Here is a 20,464-nt window from a genome sequence, read left to right as displayed (position 1 = left end):
ATTATTGAAAACGCAATTTTAGGTAAAACCGCAATTTGGCACCACTGCTTTAACATGAATCGATGTTCGGTTTTACCGACGTAATTTGGTTGGTACCATAAAAAGTACTGAGTTTGGTACCCAACCCTACTCTAAACCCAACCTTTACCGCGATAAGGATATTTCCCAAATCTTAACCAAGGTCTCATTTATGCTCGTCATTCATAGCTTCTTATATCTGGATTAAATCGACATGCAACACTTTTGTAAACACCTTGCCACATACTGTATATGAGTCTCTGTTAGCCACTTCACTAATCTGATTACAGTCAGTCAGTTCTCAAGAGCTACATTTCTACATTTTTCTCAACGTTTTTGTTGATTTTATAAAAAAAACAAATTGTTGTTTTTTTGGCGCTTTTTCCAATGTATTTTTTTCACTTTTTGTCAAATTTTTTTATCACCTTTTTTAACAAGTTCTTGTCACCTTTGGCAATGTTTTTAATGTTTTTTTGTCACTTTTTCCGAATTTTTGTCGATTTTTTTGTAGCTTTTCCCAACATTAGTCACTTACATAGGCGGCGCTAGGCTATTTTTAGGGGTGCTGAAGCACCCCTAAAAATCATCTCAGCACCCCTGAAAATAAAGTCCTTATTGTGATAATGTGAGATCGTTTAGTGCTCAAGGTAGTGGCGGTTTTTGGCACGGGCGAACCGGGCAGCCACTTAACTTAAAAAAATATATAAATAATCCTCTGTGCCGCGAAGCGTTTCTCTGTTTTCTATCATTTCACTGTGTGGGGAATTGGCAGATCAGCGCCCCCAGCAGCTGCAGGCGCCCTGCTTGCTGAGAGAGGTCAGCACCCCCTACTTTCACAATGAAATGGACTAGTCCGTCCCACAGTGCGCCGCCAAAATAAACAAACGGTGACAGGAGAAATGGGAAGTACACAGAGACGGAGAAAGACGAGTCTAAACGGTCTAAACCTGTTATGTCAATGGTCTAAACGCCAAAATGAAAAAAAGTTACCCAAGCGGCTCAAATAAAAGAAAAAAGCGAAAAGACATGTTTTCGGGAGTAGCAGGACCTTCATCAGCTCTACTTTGGTAGCCTACACAATGCATTCTCTGTTGATTAGTTGATTACATTTGCCTTCTGGTTGACAGCACAAAGGAGCGAGGAGAATAGAGAGGGAGAAGGGCAGAGAGAGCAAGATGAACAAGGTGAGAAAATGGCTAGGTAGCCTATAAGACATGTATATAGTAGGACTACTGTGTTTTATTTTCTCTTTTATTTGAAGATTATTTTCTAGTTGATTACAAAATGTTTTGTATGTGATTGTCAGTGATATGACAGAGGGAGGGAGATAGAGGGAGAAAGGAGGATGGGGAGAAAGAGAGAAGGATGGAGAGAGAGTGGACAAAGAGAGGGACCTGGAAGAACCAGGTGAGAAAGTGGACATATATTATATGGGCAAAAACACTTAAAACATTCCATTCACATTATATTTACATATGCATTTCATGGAGGACTAGGCTCTTAAGAAAAAGAGATGTTGTGTTTTCCCCATCTGGTTCAGAGGCATTATTAGATTAGATGAAAAAGTTGAAAATCAACAGCAGAAAAAAACATGAATAATCTTGTCTAAAAATATGTTAAGGCTTATTTTACCATTCAAGGTATGTGCAGGGGTGTAGCTCCAAATTCTGGGCCCTGTGAAAGGCATTTTCTATGGGCCCCTCCCTGCAGCCAAAGCTATGAATTCTAGCATATTTTTGGGCCCTCCTCACATGAGGGCCCTGGGCACTCAGTCCCCTTCCCCCCCCCAGTCCAACACCCCTGGGTATGTGTGCTGCAATAATCATGCTTTGTAGTTTCCATCTTTTTTCACAGCAGATGCCTTGAATCTGTTGATAGTTTGTCATTATGGCATATCTCAATCTGTCTATTTCTTTCCCCAAAACTCACAAGAAGTCATGATTTAAGGGTTTAAAAAAAAACATAATCTTACGGGAGCATGCCCCCGAACCCCCCTAGCTTAACTGCTATCAACTTTTCATTAGGGGCTGAGCACCCCCAAAGGTCAGATCCTAGAATCGCCCCTGGTCACTTATATAGTTCTGATATAGCAAATTTTGTAAACGGGTCAAATTTACTTAGATAATGTAATCTGGTGTTTTTAAAGACATGTAGAATATCAACATTCTGTCTCTGGGACAGTCAGTTGAGAATATAACTCAAAGTTGTCATGCTGCATGTGGTCCACATCCACAACCGTTCCACTTCCGGGATTGTTCCGGTGCTGCCGGAAATACCGCCGGATGTCCTTCTTTTCAGCTGGATGTCCGTCACCTTCCTCTTTCTTCAGCTGTGTTGGAAACTGTTCCCTCATTCACTCACTCACTATTCCCTATATAGTGTTTATTAAATAGTGAACCGAAAGACCAAACCAGATTTCAGACACTCACTAAAAACACATCGCTGCGTGACTTGCGTCAGAAGATGCGTCTTTTATTTGTGTGACAAAGGCGGGCGCCCCCAGCATCCTGTAAACCATCTGAAACAAAAAAAAAATTCTAATACGTCCCTGAAACAAACCGCGCACCCAGGAGGATAGTAAAGGTTTTTATATATATATATATATATATATATACATACACTCCCCCTTTTCTTTGCCACTCAGTTCCCCATGTAGTTCACTGCACCTCCAACTAATTAGCCTCAATCAGCCACAGACTTTATTAGACACAGCCCCTTCCCTTTGTTCAAGCCACAATGGAGGAATCCTTGTGAATCCTGCTGGAAATGCTGTGTCTCGTGCCTTGTGGGCGTTATTGAGCTATGTAAGTTGCTCATTTGAATCACTGGTGTAAGAATATGTGCATTTTGTTTATATGCATTGTTAGTTTATTAATTACAGGCCAGAGATAATTATGTATTGACTTTGTAGGCTACCTAGCTTATTTCCTGCATTCCAAGTTCTTGTGTAAATGTTTGATTGTCATTCAAATTAATTGTGGCCTTGTACTGTGGCATTATGGAGCTAATTGTATCCCATATCCTTTTCCCTCTTAGAAACCACACAGACTTACTCCAATAATCAATAAAGAAAGAAATTGTGGAATTAAAAGTGACTATATATATATATATATATATATATATATATACATAGTAATTTTTTTTAACGAGTTAAATATTGAAAAATGAACGCAAAAATGAACGCGTTAATTTTGACAGCCCTATATATATATATATATATATATGAGTCAGTACTACTCCAGTCCAGATAGTGGTGGTAATGCACCTGAAGCTGTAACTGACAAAAAAAATAATTTTAGGTTCAGTTACAACACTTCAGCTAACTAGCTATTAACACACACATGCATAAAATATTACACATGGAAGACTTGCAACATTGGTCACTCATCTCTTCATCTTTTTTCTGTGCTCCTCTACACTGTTATGCATCTATGATCTGCTCTCTGTGTGTTACTATCTGTGCATGTAGCAGAGCTTATTCTTTATTCCATCCAGCTGAACTTCAGGTAATTATCACAGACCCTGGTTGTGTGTCAGTAAGGAAGACGGTCTATCATGTGTTTTGTTTGTTTCACTCAAACATTATAAGTCACACCTAAACTTAACTTCCTCTAACAGACAGAACAAAAATAAGTGTCCGGTCCAACAACAGTTCCTGTGTCAGAGAGGTGTGAATGCAGCTATAAACAGATATGTTTATTTCCTCAATATCAGGAAAGAAACAGCTTTACTTTTCTTTAACATACTTTTATAAAGTTTATCTGAAGGGTTTCATAATTCTAATTCCCAAACGACTGAATGCTGAAATTCGAATCATATTTTAAGTTAAGTGGGACTTTTCATCTAACAGTAACAAATGTATAATGGTGTGGATCTGTCTCATTGGTTTGTGCTGCAGCCACTTCCTGTGTTAAAGGAGTGACCAACTTAAAGACAGACAGTGAGACGGAGAATACGTTCAGTTCAGTTTTTAGTTTGTCAAGATGTCTGCAGATACTGTCGCTGCTCCACGTTTGAGCCTGAATGTGAGATATAACAGAAATGTCCAAGAGAACAGTGGAGAGGAAGAGGAGAGTCAGGTGAAGATCTTAGAGGATGAAGAGCATCACGCTGATCTCAGGCCACAAAGAGCCAGTAAGTCTGAAATGATGATTGTTGTAAAGGGGAAGTTCATCTCAGTTTCTGTAGCTTTATTAAAACTAGATATTGAGTGTTAATTCACAATGAATATATCAATCCATCATTAGTCACCATTAACTCTGGGTCATTATCAGGTGTCCTGGTGCTTTAATATGGTGCGTCGTGAGTTATTCTTATTGTTCAATCTTCAAACAAACATAATAAAACATGTTCTGGATGTATTGTGTCTCCGTAGGACCACACACTCAAAACAACCTTTCAGCCAACAACAGAAGGTGTTTCAAAGCTACTGCAGTGACTCTGGGAGGGTTTGTTCTTCTGATATTGGCTGGACTCTTCATTCGCTGTGAGTATTTGTTTTAATACAAACTGTCATATAGATATAACACAACCCTGTTAGTTTTTTTACGGCTGCCTAGATGAGGAAACATGTGATTCAACAAGCTATTCACATTTGGCTTCCCTTCCTCTGTCACAGTCAGGCTCATTACAATATACTTATATATACAGTACAGGCCAAAAGTTTGGACACACCTTCTCATTCAATGCGTTTCCTTTTTATTTTCATGACTATTTACATTGTAGATTCTCACTGAAGGCATCAAAACTATGAATGAACACATATGGAATTATGTCGTTAACAAAAAAGTGTGAAATAACTGAAAACGTCTTATATTTTGGATTCCTCAAAGTAGCCACCCTTTGCTTTTTTGATAGCGCTGTAAACCCTTGGTGTTCTCTCAATGAGCTTCACGAGGTAGTCACCTGAAATGGTTTTACCTTCACAGGTGTGCTTTGTCAGGGTTAATTAGTGGAATGTTTTCCCTTATTTATGGGGTTGGGACCATCAGTTGTGTTGTGCAGAAGTCAGGTTGATACACAGCCGACAGCCCTATTGGACAACTGTTAGAATTCATATTATGGCAAGAACCAGTCAGCTAAGGAAAGAGAAATGAGTGGCCATCATTACTTTAAAGCGCCCATATTCTGCTCATTTTCAGTTCATAACTGTATTTTAAGGTTGTACCAGAATAGGTTTACATGGTTTAATTTTCAAAAAACACCATATTTTTGTTGTACTGCACAGCTCTCTCTCACTGATGCAGATCCTCTTTTCACCTGGTTTCTGTTTTAGCTACAGAGTGAGACCTCTTTTCATCTTCTTCTTCTGTACTATCTTTGATTGCACTCGCACATGCTCAGTAGCTCAGATGTAGATCATGTCAGCTAGCTAACTCTAGAGACAGTAAAAGAAAGCCTGTTTCTCCAACTTTGGTCAGTTCCAAGGCAGGATTAGCTGGGAGACTTCTAAATGAGGGTGCACATGTAAGTAGTTCTTTTGTAGATTATGGTGAACTTGTGTGTGTTGTAGCAGTGCTTTGCTATTGAAAACGACATAGCATGCTAGCGCTAGCGTTAGCATGCTAACGCTAACGCTACGAGCTAACGGTTGTGGTTAGCCAGCTCATTTCGGAGTGTGACGTCACAGTCCGAGCCGATTTTTGAACAGCTCACCAGGAGACTGAAGGCAGGACACATTGGAAACCGTATCTCACTTAAAACAGCATGGATGGATTTTTTTCAAAGTTTGTATGTGTGTGGAAGCACCAGAGACACAAAAGAACACCCCAAATCCCAGAAATTGATTTTTTTTTTTTGATTTTCATAATATGGCCACTTTAACAAATGAAGGTCAGTCAGTCCGGAAAATTGCGAAAACTTTGACTGTGTCCCCAAGTGCAGTCGCAAAAACCATCAAGCGCTACAACACATGAGGACCGCCCCAGGAAAGGAAGACCAAGAGTCTCCTCTGCTGCTGAGGATAAGTTCATCCGGGTCACCAGCCTCAGAAATCGCAGGTTAACAGCAGCTCAGATTAGAGACCAGATGAATGCCACACAGAGTTCTAGCATCAGACACATCTCTAGAACAACTGTTAAGAGGAGACTGCGCGAATCAGGCCTTCATGGTCAAGTAGCTGCTAGGAAACCACTGCTAAGGAGTGGCAACAAGCAGAAGAGATTTGTTTGGGCCAAGAAACACAAGGAATAGACATCAGACCAGTGGAAATCTGTGCTTTGGTCTGATGAGTGCAAATTTGAGATCTTTGGTTCTAACCGCCGTGTCTTTGTGCCTGGTTTCCACCGTGAAGCATGGAGGAGGAGGTGTGATGGTGTGGGGGTGCTTTGCTGGTGACACTGTTGGGGATTTATTCAAAATTGAAGGCATACTGAACCAGCATGGCTACCACAGCATCCTGCAGCGACATGCCATCCCATCCAGTTTGCGTTTAGTTGGACCCCAAACACACCTCCAGGCAACTGAAAATGTCTTTCTAACCTAAAATCTAAACATCCAAACATCATATAGTGAAGACCTCTGTTAAGCCACCCCTCTAAATGTATCTTTTAGTATGGCCATAGTTGAAAAGAGGACATCATTAACAGTCACACCATTGTCTCACCTTCCCCTCTGCTCTCTGTTCTTAACATTAGCCTAAACAACACTTTTATCTCAGGAGACAGAAACCTACGTAGTTCTCACTGTTGTAAACAGTCATCGACCTTCTCCACTTCTATCTAAACAAAAAGTCAACAATGTGAGAGGCTAGTGTCTCTCCAAAAATAAAGCTTCTAGGCTAAGAGTTCATGGCTGCAGCTGTCCCTCTCTGGTCTTTAAGAGTCTACAAAGAAGGAACAGCTTTCTATGGAGGTTTTAAACAATCTTTAAGCAAATGGTTAAAATCATTAATCAATAATGGTTAAAATAAAATTTGCCACCACAGTCCACCCTTTTGATTACAAAATAATCACAAAAAAAAATGTTTACCCTTAAAGATTCAAACCTTATTAAATAATTAATCACATAATCAAACTTATGGATATAATTGTCTATTGCTGAAATACTGTTTTTAAAAGAGGTACAAAAAAAAACCTTTTTTAATTGTAGCAAGCTTTCACGTCTAAGTAAAAATCATTAAAACAAAATTTTAATCAGTCTTACACATTATCAGAAACAATGTCCAAGACCTCATCATCATATCTGGACATACGAAACAAGTCAGAGGACTCAGTGTTCTGAAGTGCCTGATACTGTATCATGTTTACCATGCAGATGGAGGAAATCATTTTCTTGACAAGTGGGATTATGCAGCATACACAGATCAGGAAACCAAACATCAAAGTTATTAGTGGTGCAACAAATCTAGCTAACCAAGCTTTCCATTCCCCTTGAAAACCCCAGGCCCACCAGTCCCATCCTGCATAGTGTTCTGGGACGTCCTGTGCTTTGAGGTTAGTCAAAAGTAGGTTCAAGTGGTGAATGGTGTCAGTGATGTTTCCTGAAATGTCTGGGATGAATGTGCAACAGTGTGTTCCAATGATGTGACATAATCCCCCCTGTGCTGCTAGCAATAGGTCCAATCCCATCTGATGCTGCATTAGCATGTTTCTCATAGCTCGCATAACAGGAGGAAATTCTCCAAACCCTGAAATCATCATAGCAGTCAAATTCTCAAGACTTTCCTGAACCTGATCAATATTATGTGCATTTTTCACTGTCCAATACCAAGGAAAGAATCCTGCTGCAAATTTAGTTCCTGGGCTGGAAACCTCTCTCTTTTCTCTAGTAGAAACATCAGATGTGGGCACATACATGGGGTAGTGGTGAGTTGTATGCACAAGGGAAGTCATAACTGTAATGGCAGGTGTCAAATATATCATATTCAGAAAGACGGAATACGTCAGAAGGCTCAATCATTTTTACCATAAGAATGAAGTGAACTCTTTTTCTTGATTAGGGTAATAACATAGCAAACACAAAAAAACAAATCCTAAGACCAAACATAATCTGCTAAAAACCCTAGACCTGAATGTCACTGGTTAATGTCACATTAGACTACTGCCTTATAATTTGTGTAAAGAATGTGTTATGTATATAAACATTAAAATAAACTGGTGTGAAGTGTGAACATTTACTAATTTCATATCTACCCATACGGCGAAGTCAAATTTTCCATAAAGCTGATAATTAAATTATGCAATGCCATCAAATGCTTCCCCCCTTTGGTTATTTTAATATAAATCAATTGAAACACGCTCAGTGCAATTATCAAAGCTCTCACAGAGTGAAAGTTGAGAAGAATCAGAATCAAACTGAACCCTCCTTGTCTCTAACATCATTAAGTGCTGTCAGAGCACAAATAAAATTCAGTTATTCTATGTGTGTGGTTTCACTGGAAACAGAAATCATAACCTACATCACGTGTACATTTCCTAACTAAACCCAAGTCATTCCTTAGTAGAAAATGTATCTATTAGATAATCTTTCAAGAGTCTTAGTCAAACGTGGTGTTTATACGTGTCATCAAAATGTGGAAGGTGAAATTACTTCAATGTAATAAAAGATCCACAAGGAACTTTTCCTAAGTTCTAAAGCACACAACAAAATGGCCTAGGTCTTTATACTTAACTTTGTTCAATATTAACAATATTGCTGTTTAGGAATAATTTACTTTCTTTATCAATAATCTATCAGTTGAGTTTGTGTGGATGTGCATGAGGAACCACATAAAGTACAAAACCCCAATTTAGTAGCATTTGTATGCCAAACATCCCTTTGCCTATTATCGGAGTTAATCATTACAGTAGTATTAGCTCTGTACTCGTACTTATTGTATTCCAACCACCATTTTCTCATTGATATGGAAAGTAGTGAACGCATCACCCGTCTTTTCCTCCAGTCACCCTAGTGTGTTGGTGTATGTAAATGTTGGGAGGAATGGTTACACTTGATTTATCATACTTTTCTCTCATCAAAAATAAAATGCAAAAACCATAAATGCAATAGAAAGTCATAATAATCACACTACAAATGTGGAATAACCCCCCATGTTCTTCTTGAAGGGTACCTGTTGCAGTCCTTTCTGTCCATCTGCTCCGTGTGTGTGTGTGTGTGTGTGTGTGTGTGTGTGTGTCAGAGCACACTGCTCTGAGTCACAGAGGAATGTGTGTGTTCAGAGAGAGGTGGTGTGTCCTCTACAATCGTGAAGTGTATTCTGCTGTCACTGTCAGAGAATGTACTTTGGTTGTCAGAGAAGAGATCAGTATCACTGCTGTCTTCTGAAAAGATGTTAAACAGCAGGCTACAATACCAATATGTAGCTTCTGGTTTTTCCTCCTTGGAAAAACTTCTCGTTTTCCTCCTCTCTCAATGTGTTGCAAACAGTGAGAAAAACTCCAGTTTTCCCCGATTGATTTCAGAGATAGCACAGAAACGTCGTCTGTCAGGCTGATCTCTGAATCGATTTCCCTCGTAGGTGACTCAGCAGAAGATCTGCTCGTCACTTGTTGCAGGTTGTAGAAAAACCTGTCCTCCTCTTCTCCTCCAGAACCTTTTGTAGTGATGCGTGTATCCAGGTGACTCTCCCTGGAACCTTTCACTGCCCTGTGTCACTGGAACGATCGCGATGGTCTCTTTCACCGTCTATCTGCCAATCCTTCCTCCTGAAGTTGTTATCACCACGGAATCCCCAGGCTTGACACCTGGATTCTCATGGCCAAAAGAGCAGAAGAAAATTCTCACGCAATATCCTACCCTAACCTATCATTTCCCTTATACTGCCGTGGAAGAAATAGGTGGTTTTATTATGGGCCTCTCCCTACCTATGTATAAATAAAGAAAAAAAATCTTTAGAGCAAAATTCTTTTGAGCAAATCGGAACCAATAAAACAAAAATGATTACTATTGCATCCCCTTACACTACTGTGTCAATCAGGGGGTAGATGATCCTTTTGTTTACAGTTGAACTATCAATTTTGTCAATTTTGTTCTCAGCTAAGCAGATTTTTTCTTTAAATGTACAGTTGTTAACTATTCTATCACTTTGGTTATTCAAGGTCTTTTAAACTGGAGCTACAGTGATGTCACAACAAGTGTTTCAAACGTCTTTAGAAAAATTATTTAACACAAGTTATTTCCCTTGCTACTTTATTAAACCCGTTATTTATCATTGCTATACTATATCCCTCCTTTTTGAGACATGACAAAGCTCATGACTCAAAAGCAATATAAATAATCTGTTTAATATTCTAATCCTTAACATTGTTCTAGGTTTTACAGCAAATCCTGTTTATCAGTAACCAAAGTTCAATGAATAATTTCTTAAGGAGAATTTTCACCACAGTAAAGTTTTCAACGTCAACATCAACTAATTTAGTTAAAACAATTTGTGATATAGCAACTCAAAAACTCATTAGAGTATGACATGAAACGTACTGCTTTTAGGATTAAATCTCATTTAAACCTTCATTTATTCAATATCACCATTAAACTGAGACGAATTACCCAAAATACATTGTTTATGTCATTTTTTTTTATCTCCAGTTTACAAACCAAAGTAACACTAATTACTATCTGCTAGTTCCAAGAATCATTACAAATTAAAGTTTTTAGCTGTCTAAAGCACACCTAATCACGTGTACTTTGAACATCTATTTATCCAAATCGTTACCTGTTACGGGAAACATATCACATATTTTTCATTAAACCAAAATTTCACTTGTACTACTGTACTACTCATGTTTGCTTTTAGCTTGTGCCTTATCTGTGTGGTGTGTGTGTGTGTGTGTCTCCTCCTCTGGCTGTCCTCTGTCAAAGAAAGAAGGATCTCTCCAGGGTACATACAGTATAAACACACTGTTATTCTTTCTGTAATTTATGGCATCATTAATTAACAACTCAATGTATTCCTGAAAGGTGTGTCAAGGTGTACAGCTTACCATCACCCAGAACTATAAAACGATATTTACTGTCTTTTCTACTGGAACTCTGAGGAAAGAAAAACGTTAGACGAAACAACAGAGAATCAGAACCTTTAACATTCCCTGCAGAATGTTATGTTTAGCTGTGGGAGACATTAGGTGCTCGAGCATAGACCCTCTGCATTTACTGCTTGAAGGTCCTGAATGAAACAAACTTTAACATTTGTAATAAAAATGATTCTTCTTATTTATGTTACTTGAGAGAATAAGTGTACGTGTTGGAGAATCTAAACATGGAACTATAAACCCCATCCGTCAATAAAGAGTTAAAAACACGGTCGGATTTCTGTCGATTACTTCCTGTTTTAGCGTGTACTGATGTTTCTGGGGCCTGTAGTCCGAACGCAGCTTGATGACTACAGGTTAACAATTTGTCTATCAATCCACGTCACATTTGTGTGTTTTGCCCAGAGATTACGCTGTACCTGAGACAAAAGGTGGTGAAACATCAGTAGATAAAATGTCGTTTTTACCGTGTGAATATGCATCTATTGTAGTCACAGGTTCACTGAATATGTAAAACACTGTGAATACAAGGCCTACGCTGTCGTATAGGTTTTCTATAGTCTCCTGTCGATGGAGACAAATAAAACATTATCAGTAATGTCAGTCCAGTCAGTCAATTTTTACAAATAGTCACAAAGTGTCCTACGTCTGTCTCCTCTTCTGTTGGAGACAAAGAAACATGAATGTGAGCTTTTGAGTTAGAATTTCTGAAAAACGTATGTAGTTTATCAGTCAAGGTGACAGCCACTGGACATGCGTATATGCCAGTAGACAAAAGAAAACTCATACTCGTCCTTTGATTTGTTCAAAAAAAACTTTTTTAACGCAATCTTCATCAGGGTCAAAAGGTGACAAAAGGAATGCATGTAATATTTGTGATTCCTTCAACTTAACTACAGGTGTCCCAATTTGTTACCGTAATCAGGAGATTAACAGACTGACATGGTATAACAAATACGTACTTTTAGGCTGCAACAAAAATATGTCAGCCAAAGAGTGATTTTTATCAAACCGCACAACTTTAAAGCCAGTGGGCAAAAGAATAAACATTCCTAAGACCCGTGGGTGAAAGAATGTCTTCAATTTCAAATAGACATTTTCAAATGCAATCTGCATAACAAATTTACAGGACACTCAGATGGAAGGGAGAAAGAAACAATGAACATTTTCCTTTCATATCTAGTTCAGGATCCTAAGGATCTGAATATGCTCAAATCATAAGGATGGTGAACTCCTCTGAGATAACCATTCTCCTAACCATTTCTCTAAGGGAAAAAAACCCTAGTTTACCAGAGAGCTTCTGATTTGAAGAACAAAACTTCACTAAACCCAAATTGTTGCTCCCGAATCAAAAAAAAAAATCCAATTTTCTTCCCTTGTATAATTAACACCATGGTTGGCAATTTGTATACACACCAGACAAACACATTGAATACTTGGACATATTTTCCAAAAGTTATTTCTGTTTGTCGTGCTGTTTTTGCGTCTCATTTGATCTGTCTATCGTGTGGGGAGTGTTTGTAGCGTGCAGAAAGCATGTCTTCATTGCAAGCATGTGTATGTACGTGTATGTCTGTATGAACTGTTTTTAGGGATCTGGCAGTCCCAGCATCGGGGAAGACAGTTTCATATTCACGAACGCTTCAATAGCCTTGGCAGCAAAAGTCTTACAGTGACCTCAGGAACGTGTACAGACATTCTAGGTGACCGGCTCAAGTAAAAATCTAATCGTTAACACTAAACTGAACAAGCTGCTATTCTGTTCATTTTACATGAAAACAGCACTGCACCAAAAACCTTTTCCTGAGGGATAAAAAGCAGATGCAGCCTTGAGTGATGTATTGGTTGTCAGGTTTCATGCAGTCAGAGGCAGGGCTGATTACAGACGGCGCCTCAGTGAGGTCATTTTAGCCACACAGTAATTAACGTGGTTACGTCAGTTGAACATTAGGAGAAATTCTCAATCCGTCAGGTGTTGAGGTTAAACCAATGTTAAAAGTGCACCTTAAATCACTACCTAAACCAAATAAGTGGAACCTTCATACACCAAGAATTGTTTTTTTCCATGTACAGGAGAGAGGAACAGAGAATTGTTCTCTTACTGTTTGATCTGTAACCCCAATTGACAATTGTGCCAATTGTCAAATCTTTGGCTCTAATAATCAAGTTATGTGAGTGGAACCTCTTTAACTTTACATTCAGTAGTAGGCATTTTCTTCTAGGTTTCAGAAGATAACATACTATAATGGTTTAACTGAATAGATTATTTTTCCAGATCCTTTCTAACCTATCAATTGTCCCTAATAGCAAAAACAAAAACAGTGTATCAGTGCAAAGCATTTCTTCATTGCATGAAGCGAGTGTGTGTGTGTGTTAGCACTACCTTCTTTATCAGCTGTTGGACTTAGTCAAACTGAGGGACAAGTGTTGTTCTTTGTCGGAGGTGTTTTTTGCTTTTCTTCGGGCATTTACCTACCCAATGTCCAAAGTCCTTGCAGTACAAACACTGGTCTCGGTTTTCTTTCTACTTCTTCTAAAATCTTGCTTTAACATTCTCAGTGTCTTTGTACACAAAGATCCGTTTCTCGGAAAGCCAAAGCTTTATGACCAGTTATGACAGACATCGCAAACAATCCGGTCCATATTTATGAGTCATTTCACCCACTATGGGTCCAGTTGCATCACTGGAACGGGAAATTTTGTTTCCCATAATTGATTCTTGGACTTTATAGTATACTATGTCTTGGTCGATGTGATCGTCACCACACCGCGAGGTTATTTGTTCGGGAAACTTGCGTGAAAACCCGTGTACAGCCCTGCGGACAAAATCAACTTAATAGTCAAATAACTCAACCTATTTAGTATGTTTTGCCTTGTTGCAGTCTGTCTCTAAATAATCAAGAGGCTCTCTTAGAGTAATGTTACAACCCAGACCGTCCTGCAGGTTGTCCTTAAAGGGTCCAGAACTTGTTTAGAGTTTAGACTATTTGTTTTTTGCTCGGGAAACTTGTATGAAAAACCCGGTGCGACCCTGCAGTCAAAAATCTCTTAAATAGTTAACTATTTTATTTACCCTGCAGTCCGCCTCTTTAATCAGTAAAAGTGCTATCAGTTTCGTAGATTAATTCTTTAGGCCTTGCCTACTGTTCTGCCAGTTCTCTTACTGGTCTTGTCCGTCAATCAATTGTCTTATCACCATATGAGAATTCAATCATAAATATGCCCGACGTTGTCCGTGTCTGCCAAAAGATGTCATTCATAACCTCAGTTATCTTTGTCCTATCTAATGACCCAAAAAAAAATACCCAGTTACTCACTTCCCAAAAGTCAGGATTAGTTTCATTTATTCTCTTTAGTTAAGAGAATGATTTCGCCAATTATTCATTACTTAATTCGTTCAGCAACGGTTGCTTGTTTAGAATGTTCTTCAAAACCTTGAATTCACAATCCAATTGTAATTAATCAATTTGATCTTACCGTGCTGCTTGAAATCTCTTCCTGTTCGTTTTTGACGGAGTGGAAAACAGTCAAGAGCGCTCCGTGGTCCTGACCCTCTTCTCTCTGAAAAACCTTTTAAAGGTTAGAGGTATGAGGCAGGTGATTTTTAATCCCTGTATAGCCAGTCATCAGCGACCCAACGGAGCTCTTTTCTCTGTTAACTCATCCGTCCTGCCGACAACGCCAAATTGTGGTGGAAGATTTCCTTGAAGCAGCAGCGTTTAGAAATATCAATGATCAAATAATCTCGAATAAGGACCGTTTGAGAATTAAACCAAAGTTTGGTCTTTGAGTATTTATTTACATTTGCAAATGGAGAAAACACAGTTTCAAAGGTACACGCAGCACAACTGAAAATGTCTTTCTAACCTAAAATCTAAACATCCAAACATCATATAGTGAAGACCTCTGTTAAGCCCCCCCTCTAAATGTATCTTTTAGTATGGCCATAGTTGAAAAGAGGACATCATTAACAGTCACACCATTGTCTCACCTTCCCCTCTGCTCTCTGTTCTTAACATTAGCCTAAACAACACTTTTATCTCAGGAGACAGAAACCTACGTAGTTCTCACTGTTGTAAACAGTCATCGACCTTCTCCACTTCTATCTAAACAAAAAGTCAACAATGTGAGAGGCTAGTGTCTCTCCAAAAATAAAGCTTCTAGGCTAAGAGTTCATGGCTGCAGCTGTCCCTCTCTGGTCTTTAAGAGTCTACAAAGAAGGAACAGCTTTCTATGGAGGTTTTAAACAATCTTTAAGCAAATGGTTAAAATCATTAATCAATAATGGTTAAAATAAAATTTGCCACCACAAAGCTCATCAAGAGAATGCCAAGACTGTGCAAAGCAGTAATCAGAGCAAAGGGTGGCTACTTTGAAGAAACTAAAATATAAGACATGTTTTCAGTTATTTCACACTTTTTTGTTAAGTACATAATTCCATATGTGTTCATTCATAGTTTTGATGCCTTCAGTGAGAATCTACAATGAAAATAGTCATGAAAATAAAGGAAACTCATTGAATGAGAAGGTGTGTCCAAACTTTTGGCCTGTACTGTATATACTTCGACTGTCTGAGTATCTCCACCTACGGCTTAACAACTCATCTCACATCTTTTGCAATCATGCGCCATATTTTTTTTTCATAAGCCAATCAGAGCAGGCTGGGCTTTTACAGGAGGGGTCTTAAAGAGACAGGCGCTAAAACAGAGGATGTTTTGGTTTTGGTTCTTGTTCTCGCTTGATACTTAAGTTAAGAAGTCAGTGATCCTCTATTTACTATTTACAACACCTCAACATATAGAACAGGTTAAAGGACAGACACACCAAATAACTACATTCCAGTTTGAAATAATGAGTGCTATTTCATTATGCACAGGATATATAACTACATTCTGTGTTTAGCTTAAAGCAGAATTATTTGGTGCTGTTGGTCTGTTTCTTATTTTGTTGTGGTTGTCACCGGATATTTATTTAGTATATTTGCTCCTTTATAGTTCAAATTTGTATACAATTCTTAGTTGTTTTATTTTTTACCTTTCTTTATGTTTTTATTTCTGTCCCGCTGCAACACCAGATTTCTCCTCTGGGGATCAATAAAGGCTCACCTTATCTTAAATTTCAGGCATTTTGCTGCAGACCAGATACGAGATGCTGCAGACCAGAAATGACCAACTGAGCAACAATTACACTCAGCTCCAGAGAAAAGTTTCAGGTAAGAAAGTTTTAAATCAACATAGTACAGGATCCAACTTCACACTGTCTATTAAGCATAAATAATCTCATATTGTCATATTTTCATCTATTGCTGTTTTTCCTAAGAGATTTCCGTCAACGACAGTCAGTTAGAGAGCAGCTATCAAACACTGAGTCAGCTACAGGATGAAGTAAAGCAGCTGAAGGACAGAATTAAAGGTGAGAAAAGATTTAAAACCGAAAATTCCTGTATTTTACCAATTAACATTATATGGCTTGACTGTGTCTTCACTTTTGATTGTAACTGTTTAATGCTGTTGAACTTTTTCGCTGATGATGTAAATATTTCAGAGACAGTCACTTGAGATATCAAACCTGAGAGAAACTATTTACAAATTATTTACAGAATAAACATGAAAGGGAAACGTGGCAGAGGCAAGAAAGATCTTTAACTCAACTAAGTCTTATTAATTTGACATTTTTTTGTCATTAAGAGATGCGGTGTCCTGATGGATGGACGATATTTGGATGCAGTTGTTACTTCAAATCTAAAGAGGAGAAGACTTGGTCTGGAAGCAGAGATGACTGTCGGCAGAGAGGAGCAGATCTGGTCGTAATAAACGACGAAGAGGAAAAGGTGAGTGTGTTTGTTTCTGAGTGAGTGATCTCAGAGAAAAAGACATTCAACAGAAATGTTTAAATATGTTTAACAGAATTTAAAATGTTTGGAAAACACCTAGAAATGTTAAAATGCATTCTTATAAAATTAATGTTAACTGTCTTGAGCAGTAACCGTGCACTTCCTCATGTGTTCTCTGTTTCTCTGCTGAGTATAAATGTCTTTCTTCACTTTCCTCCATTACTAATGTGTGTTTACTGTCATGCTGTTGGGTCCAGTCCTCAGTGTGTGGTGGACCGAGGGATCCCTCTTGTGTTTGTTGTGGCTGATGAAGTCACAAGATGACTTTACTACAACAGAAATGCTGAACTGTGAACAGAGAAATGATTGTTGTCTCTTATCAACTTCTAGAAGTTTGTTACTGAGCTGAGTAAGGATGGAGAGTCCTGGATTGGTCTACGGTATATAAGGACACCGAGAGGATGGGAATGGATGGATGGATCAGCGCTGACAGAAACGTGAGACATTTTTCCATTAAAGTCACTGTTTGTCACTAAACTAATTATGTTTTAAATAGAAGGATGCTGAGTTGAAGCAGAGAGAGAGAGATAGAGAGAGAGAGAGAGAGAGAGAGAGAGAGAGAGAGAGAGAGAGAGAGAGAATCTGGGAAATGCTGCATAACTAAATATGAGCATCAGTCCCATGGATGACGTGTTAACATGAAGCTGGAGAGACGCGGTGTAGAGTCAGCTTTGAGAGAGAGAGATTTAAGTATTGAACAAGGTTTCAATATTTCATTGGAAGGCGTTACAGATTGCATCGATTTACAAAACTGAATCTTAAAGGTCCCATGACATGGTGCTCTTTGGATGCTTTTATTAGACCTTAGTGGTCCCCTAATACTGTATCTGAAGTCTCTTTAATATAGACCTTAGTGGTCCCCTAATACTGTATCTGAAGTCTCTTTTATATAGACCTTAGTGGTCCCCTAATAATGTATCTGAAGTCTCTTTTATATAGACCTTAGTGGTCCCCTAATACTGTATCTGAAGTCTCTTTTATATAGACCTTAGTGGTCCCCTAATACTGTATCTGAAGTCTCTTTTATATAGACCTTAGTGGTCCCCTAATACTGTATCTGAAGTCTCTTTTATATAGACCTTAGTGGTCCCCTAATACTGTATCTGAAGTCTCTTTCCCAAAATTCAGCCTTGGTGCAGAATTACAGCCACTAGAGCCAGTCCCACAATGAGCTTTCCTTAGGATGTGCCATTTCTGTGTCTGTAGCTATTGAGGAGGAGAGAGGAGGGGGGGCAAGGTGGAGGGTGGGGATGTGGTCTTGACCAACTGCCACTTTGCTCGTTTGAAAGCCATGATGTCTCTCTCTCTCTCATGGGTGGGCCAAATTCTCTGGGCGTGCAAAGCAAAGAAAGGGGAGGTAACCTTGCTCCTTATGACCTCATAAGGAGAAGATTCCTGATTGGTCCATCTGAGCTTTCAATTTCTCAAAGGCAGAGCAGGATACCCAGGGCTCGGTTTACACCTATCACCATTTCTAGCCACTGGGGGACCATAGGCAGGCTGGGGGGACTCATATTAATGTTAAAAAATACCTCATGAAGTGAAAGGTTCATGTCATGGGACCTTTTTTATTTTATTTAATTAGTTTATTCGTCAGGGACAATGTACAAAATACATAATCTTACGAAAAGATGTTTTGTACCAGAGTTAGCTAATGCTAATGCTAGTTTCCATCTCCAGTCTCCGTGCAGGTGCACACAATATTAAAACATTACATTACAAATAACTGTCAGTAGTACTAACAAATACATGCAAGATTAGTTAAACACTAATCAGATATTTGATTTTAAAGGAGTTTATAAAATTATTTTAATAATTACAGATAAAATAAATATTTGAAGTGAAATTCTATGGACCCATGGAGGTGATATGGAGAAGAAAGAAAAAAAGAAAGTAAAAAAAGAAGGGGAAAAAAAGTGATGGAGGAAAAAAATATCAGTTTCAACTTTCAAGTGTTTTTTTTTTTTTTACTCCATGTCAACTCGGGGGCTCCTTAAAATTCAACTGTTTATTTGAAACTAACAACAATCAGGAGTTTCAGCTGTTTGATAAAAGAACATTTCATTTGTCTGACAGGTTCTGGGCAGCAGGACAGCCTCTCTATAACGGTTACTATGCTGCATGCTGCGATCAACAAGGAAAATGGACACAAGGATATTATTCTGATAAGAACTGGATCTGTGAGAAAAAGATTCTCTGAACTCTTTGATGACAGACAGGTGTGTAGTGTTGGGATCAGCTTTGTCAAATCAGACCAATTCTTCAACATTTACTCAGCTGTTTATTCTGTGTTGCTAAGTAACCTGGATTACAGAGATATTGTTCCTCTGCCCTTCATAGTGCACAATCTGTTTAGAAGTCATGTGTACTTACTCTGTAGTCGTACTGGATTATTATGATAAAAGATAATAAAAACATGGATTAGCAGGTTGTCTTTACCTTGGTTTCTGTAGTTGATCCTGTATTTGTATCTTATTCAATTTTAACCTGTTTTTATATTCTCTCTCTTTCATGACAGTTTTTTATTGCTCTTTAATGTTTGATGTAAAGCGTTTTGAATTGACTTGTTGCTGAAATGTGCTGTAGAAATAAAGATGCCTTGCTCTACAACCTCCAGCCTGTCAGTCTGTCTCCAGGGCATAGAGAACACTATTGTACATGTCTGTCTCATAGGAAGTGTAACGTTTACAGCACTACGGCTGCTTTTCGGCTCGTGATTATATTATATTGCAGTAAATGTGGAGTTTTGAAAAGTGTAACCACACTTGCAACCACATTTCTGTGACTCTCTGTGATTTGAAGCTGCAGAGGAGACGTAGTTTGCTCCGTCTGCACCACAGCTCTGTGTGTGTCGGAGCTGAGCCTCGCTCTCTGTCAAACATGCAGAGAAGGCGGAGAAACTCACACTTACGTACGTGCTCTAAAGTACCGAAAGTTGGTACTGATTGATTTAATATTAATCCGTCTTTGGTTTTAACAACGTCATTAAGTTGGTACCCTAAAAAGTACTGAGTTTGATACCCAACCCTACTCTAAACCCAACGATAACTGTTGGCTTTTCTGTGATAAGGATATTTCCCAATTCTTAAGCAAACTCTCATTTACCCTTGTAATGTCAAGTGTCTTATGTCCAGATTAAATTTAGTTGCAAAAGTTTCCTTAACACCTTGCCACATACTGTTTATGAGTCTCTGTTAGCCACGTCACTAATCTGATTACAGTCAGTCAGTTTTCCAGAGCTACGTGTAAATCAGAGTCAGTACTACTCCAGTCCAGATGGTGGTGGTAATGCACCTGAAGCTGTGACTGACAAAAAAAAAGAGCCACAAAAGAAATAACTTGTGCATTTTACATTCAGATACAACTACAATACTTTAGCTAACTACTCTTCCAAACATATGGAAGACTTGCAACATTGGTCACTCATCTCAGATCTGTTTGTCTGTGCTCCTCTACACTGTTATGCATCTATGATCTGCTCTCTGTGTGTTACTAGCTGTGCATGTAGCAGAGCTTATTCTTTATTCCATCCAGCTGAACTTCAGGTAATTATCACAGACCCTGGTTGTGTGTCAGTAAGGAAGAT

The 20,464-nt window shown here is 38.6% G+C and overlaps 1 protein-coding gene across 1 annotated transcript; it reads left to right on the top strand.

Annotated features, from left to right (window-relative positions):
• The first annotated feature begins 1,176 nt into the window (after positions 1–1,176).
• LOC114568748 (CD209 antigen-like protein E) lies at positions 1,177–19,295 on the top strand. Its single transcript, XM_028598390.1, has 8 exons — positions 1,177–1,202; positions 4,012–4,152; positions 4,394–4,504; positions 16,108–16,197; positions 16,305–16,397; positions 16,673–16,815; positions 17,209–17,315; positions 18,955–19,295. Exons 4-8 carry the CDS (start codon positions 16,134–16,136, stop codon positions 19,076–19,078), a joined length of 531 nt encoding a protein of 176 aa, XP_028454191.1. The 5' UTR covers positions 1,177–1,202; positions 4,012–4,152; positions 4,394–4,504; positions 16,108–16,133; the 3' UTR covers positions 19,079–19,295.
• The last annotated feature ends 1,169 nt before the right edge of the window (positions 19,296–20,464 follow it).

This window comes from Perca flavescens, chromosome 14 (assembly GCF_004354835.1).
Source record: "Perca flavescens isolate YP-PL-M2 chromosome 14, PFLA_1.0, whole genome shotgun sequence".
In the NCBI taxonomy this organism is placed as follows: domain Eukaryota; kingdom Metazoa; phylum Chordata; class Actinopteri; order Perciformes; family Percidae; genus Perca; species Perca flavescens.
This window is presented reverse-complemented; position numbering and strand designations above follow the sequence as displayed.

What these genes read in the sequence shown, in the direction of transcription:
- LOC114568748 (XM_028598390.1), top strand. Translation starts at nt 16,134, where the DNA reads ATGCTGCAGACCAGAAATGACCAACTGAGCAACAATTACACTCAGCTC. An exon ending in GCTCCAGAGAAAAGTTTCAG is followed by an intron (nt 16,198 to 16,304) that starts GTAAGAAAGTTT and finishes GTTTTTCCTAAG; the next exon opens with AGATTTCCGTCAACGACAGT. An exon ending in GGATCAGCGCTGACAGAAAC is followed by an intron (nt 17,316 to 18,954) that starts GTGAGACATTTT and finishes TTTGTCTGACAG; the next exon opens with GTTCTGGGCAGCAGGACAGC.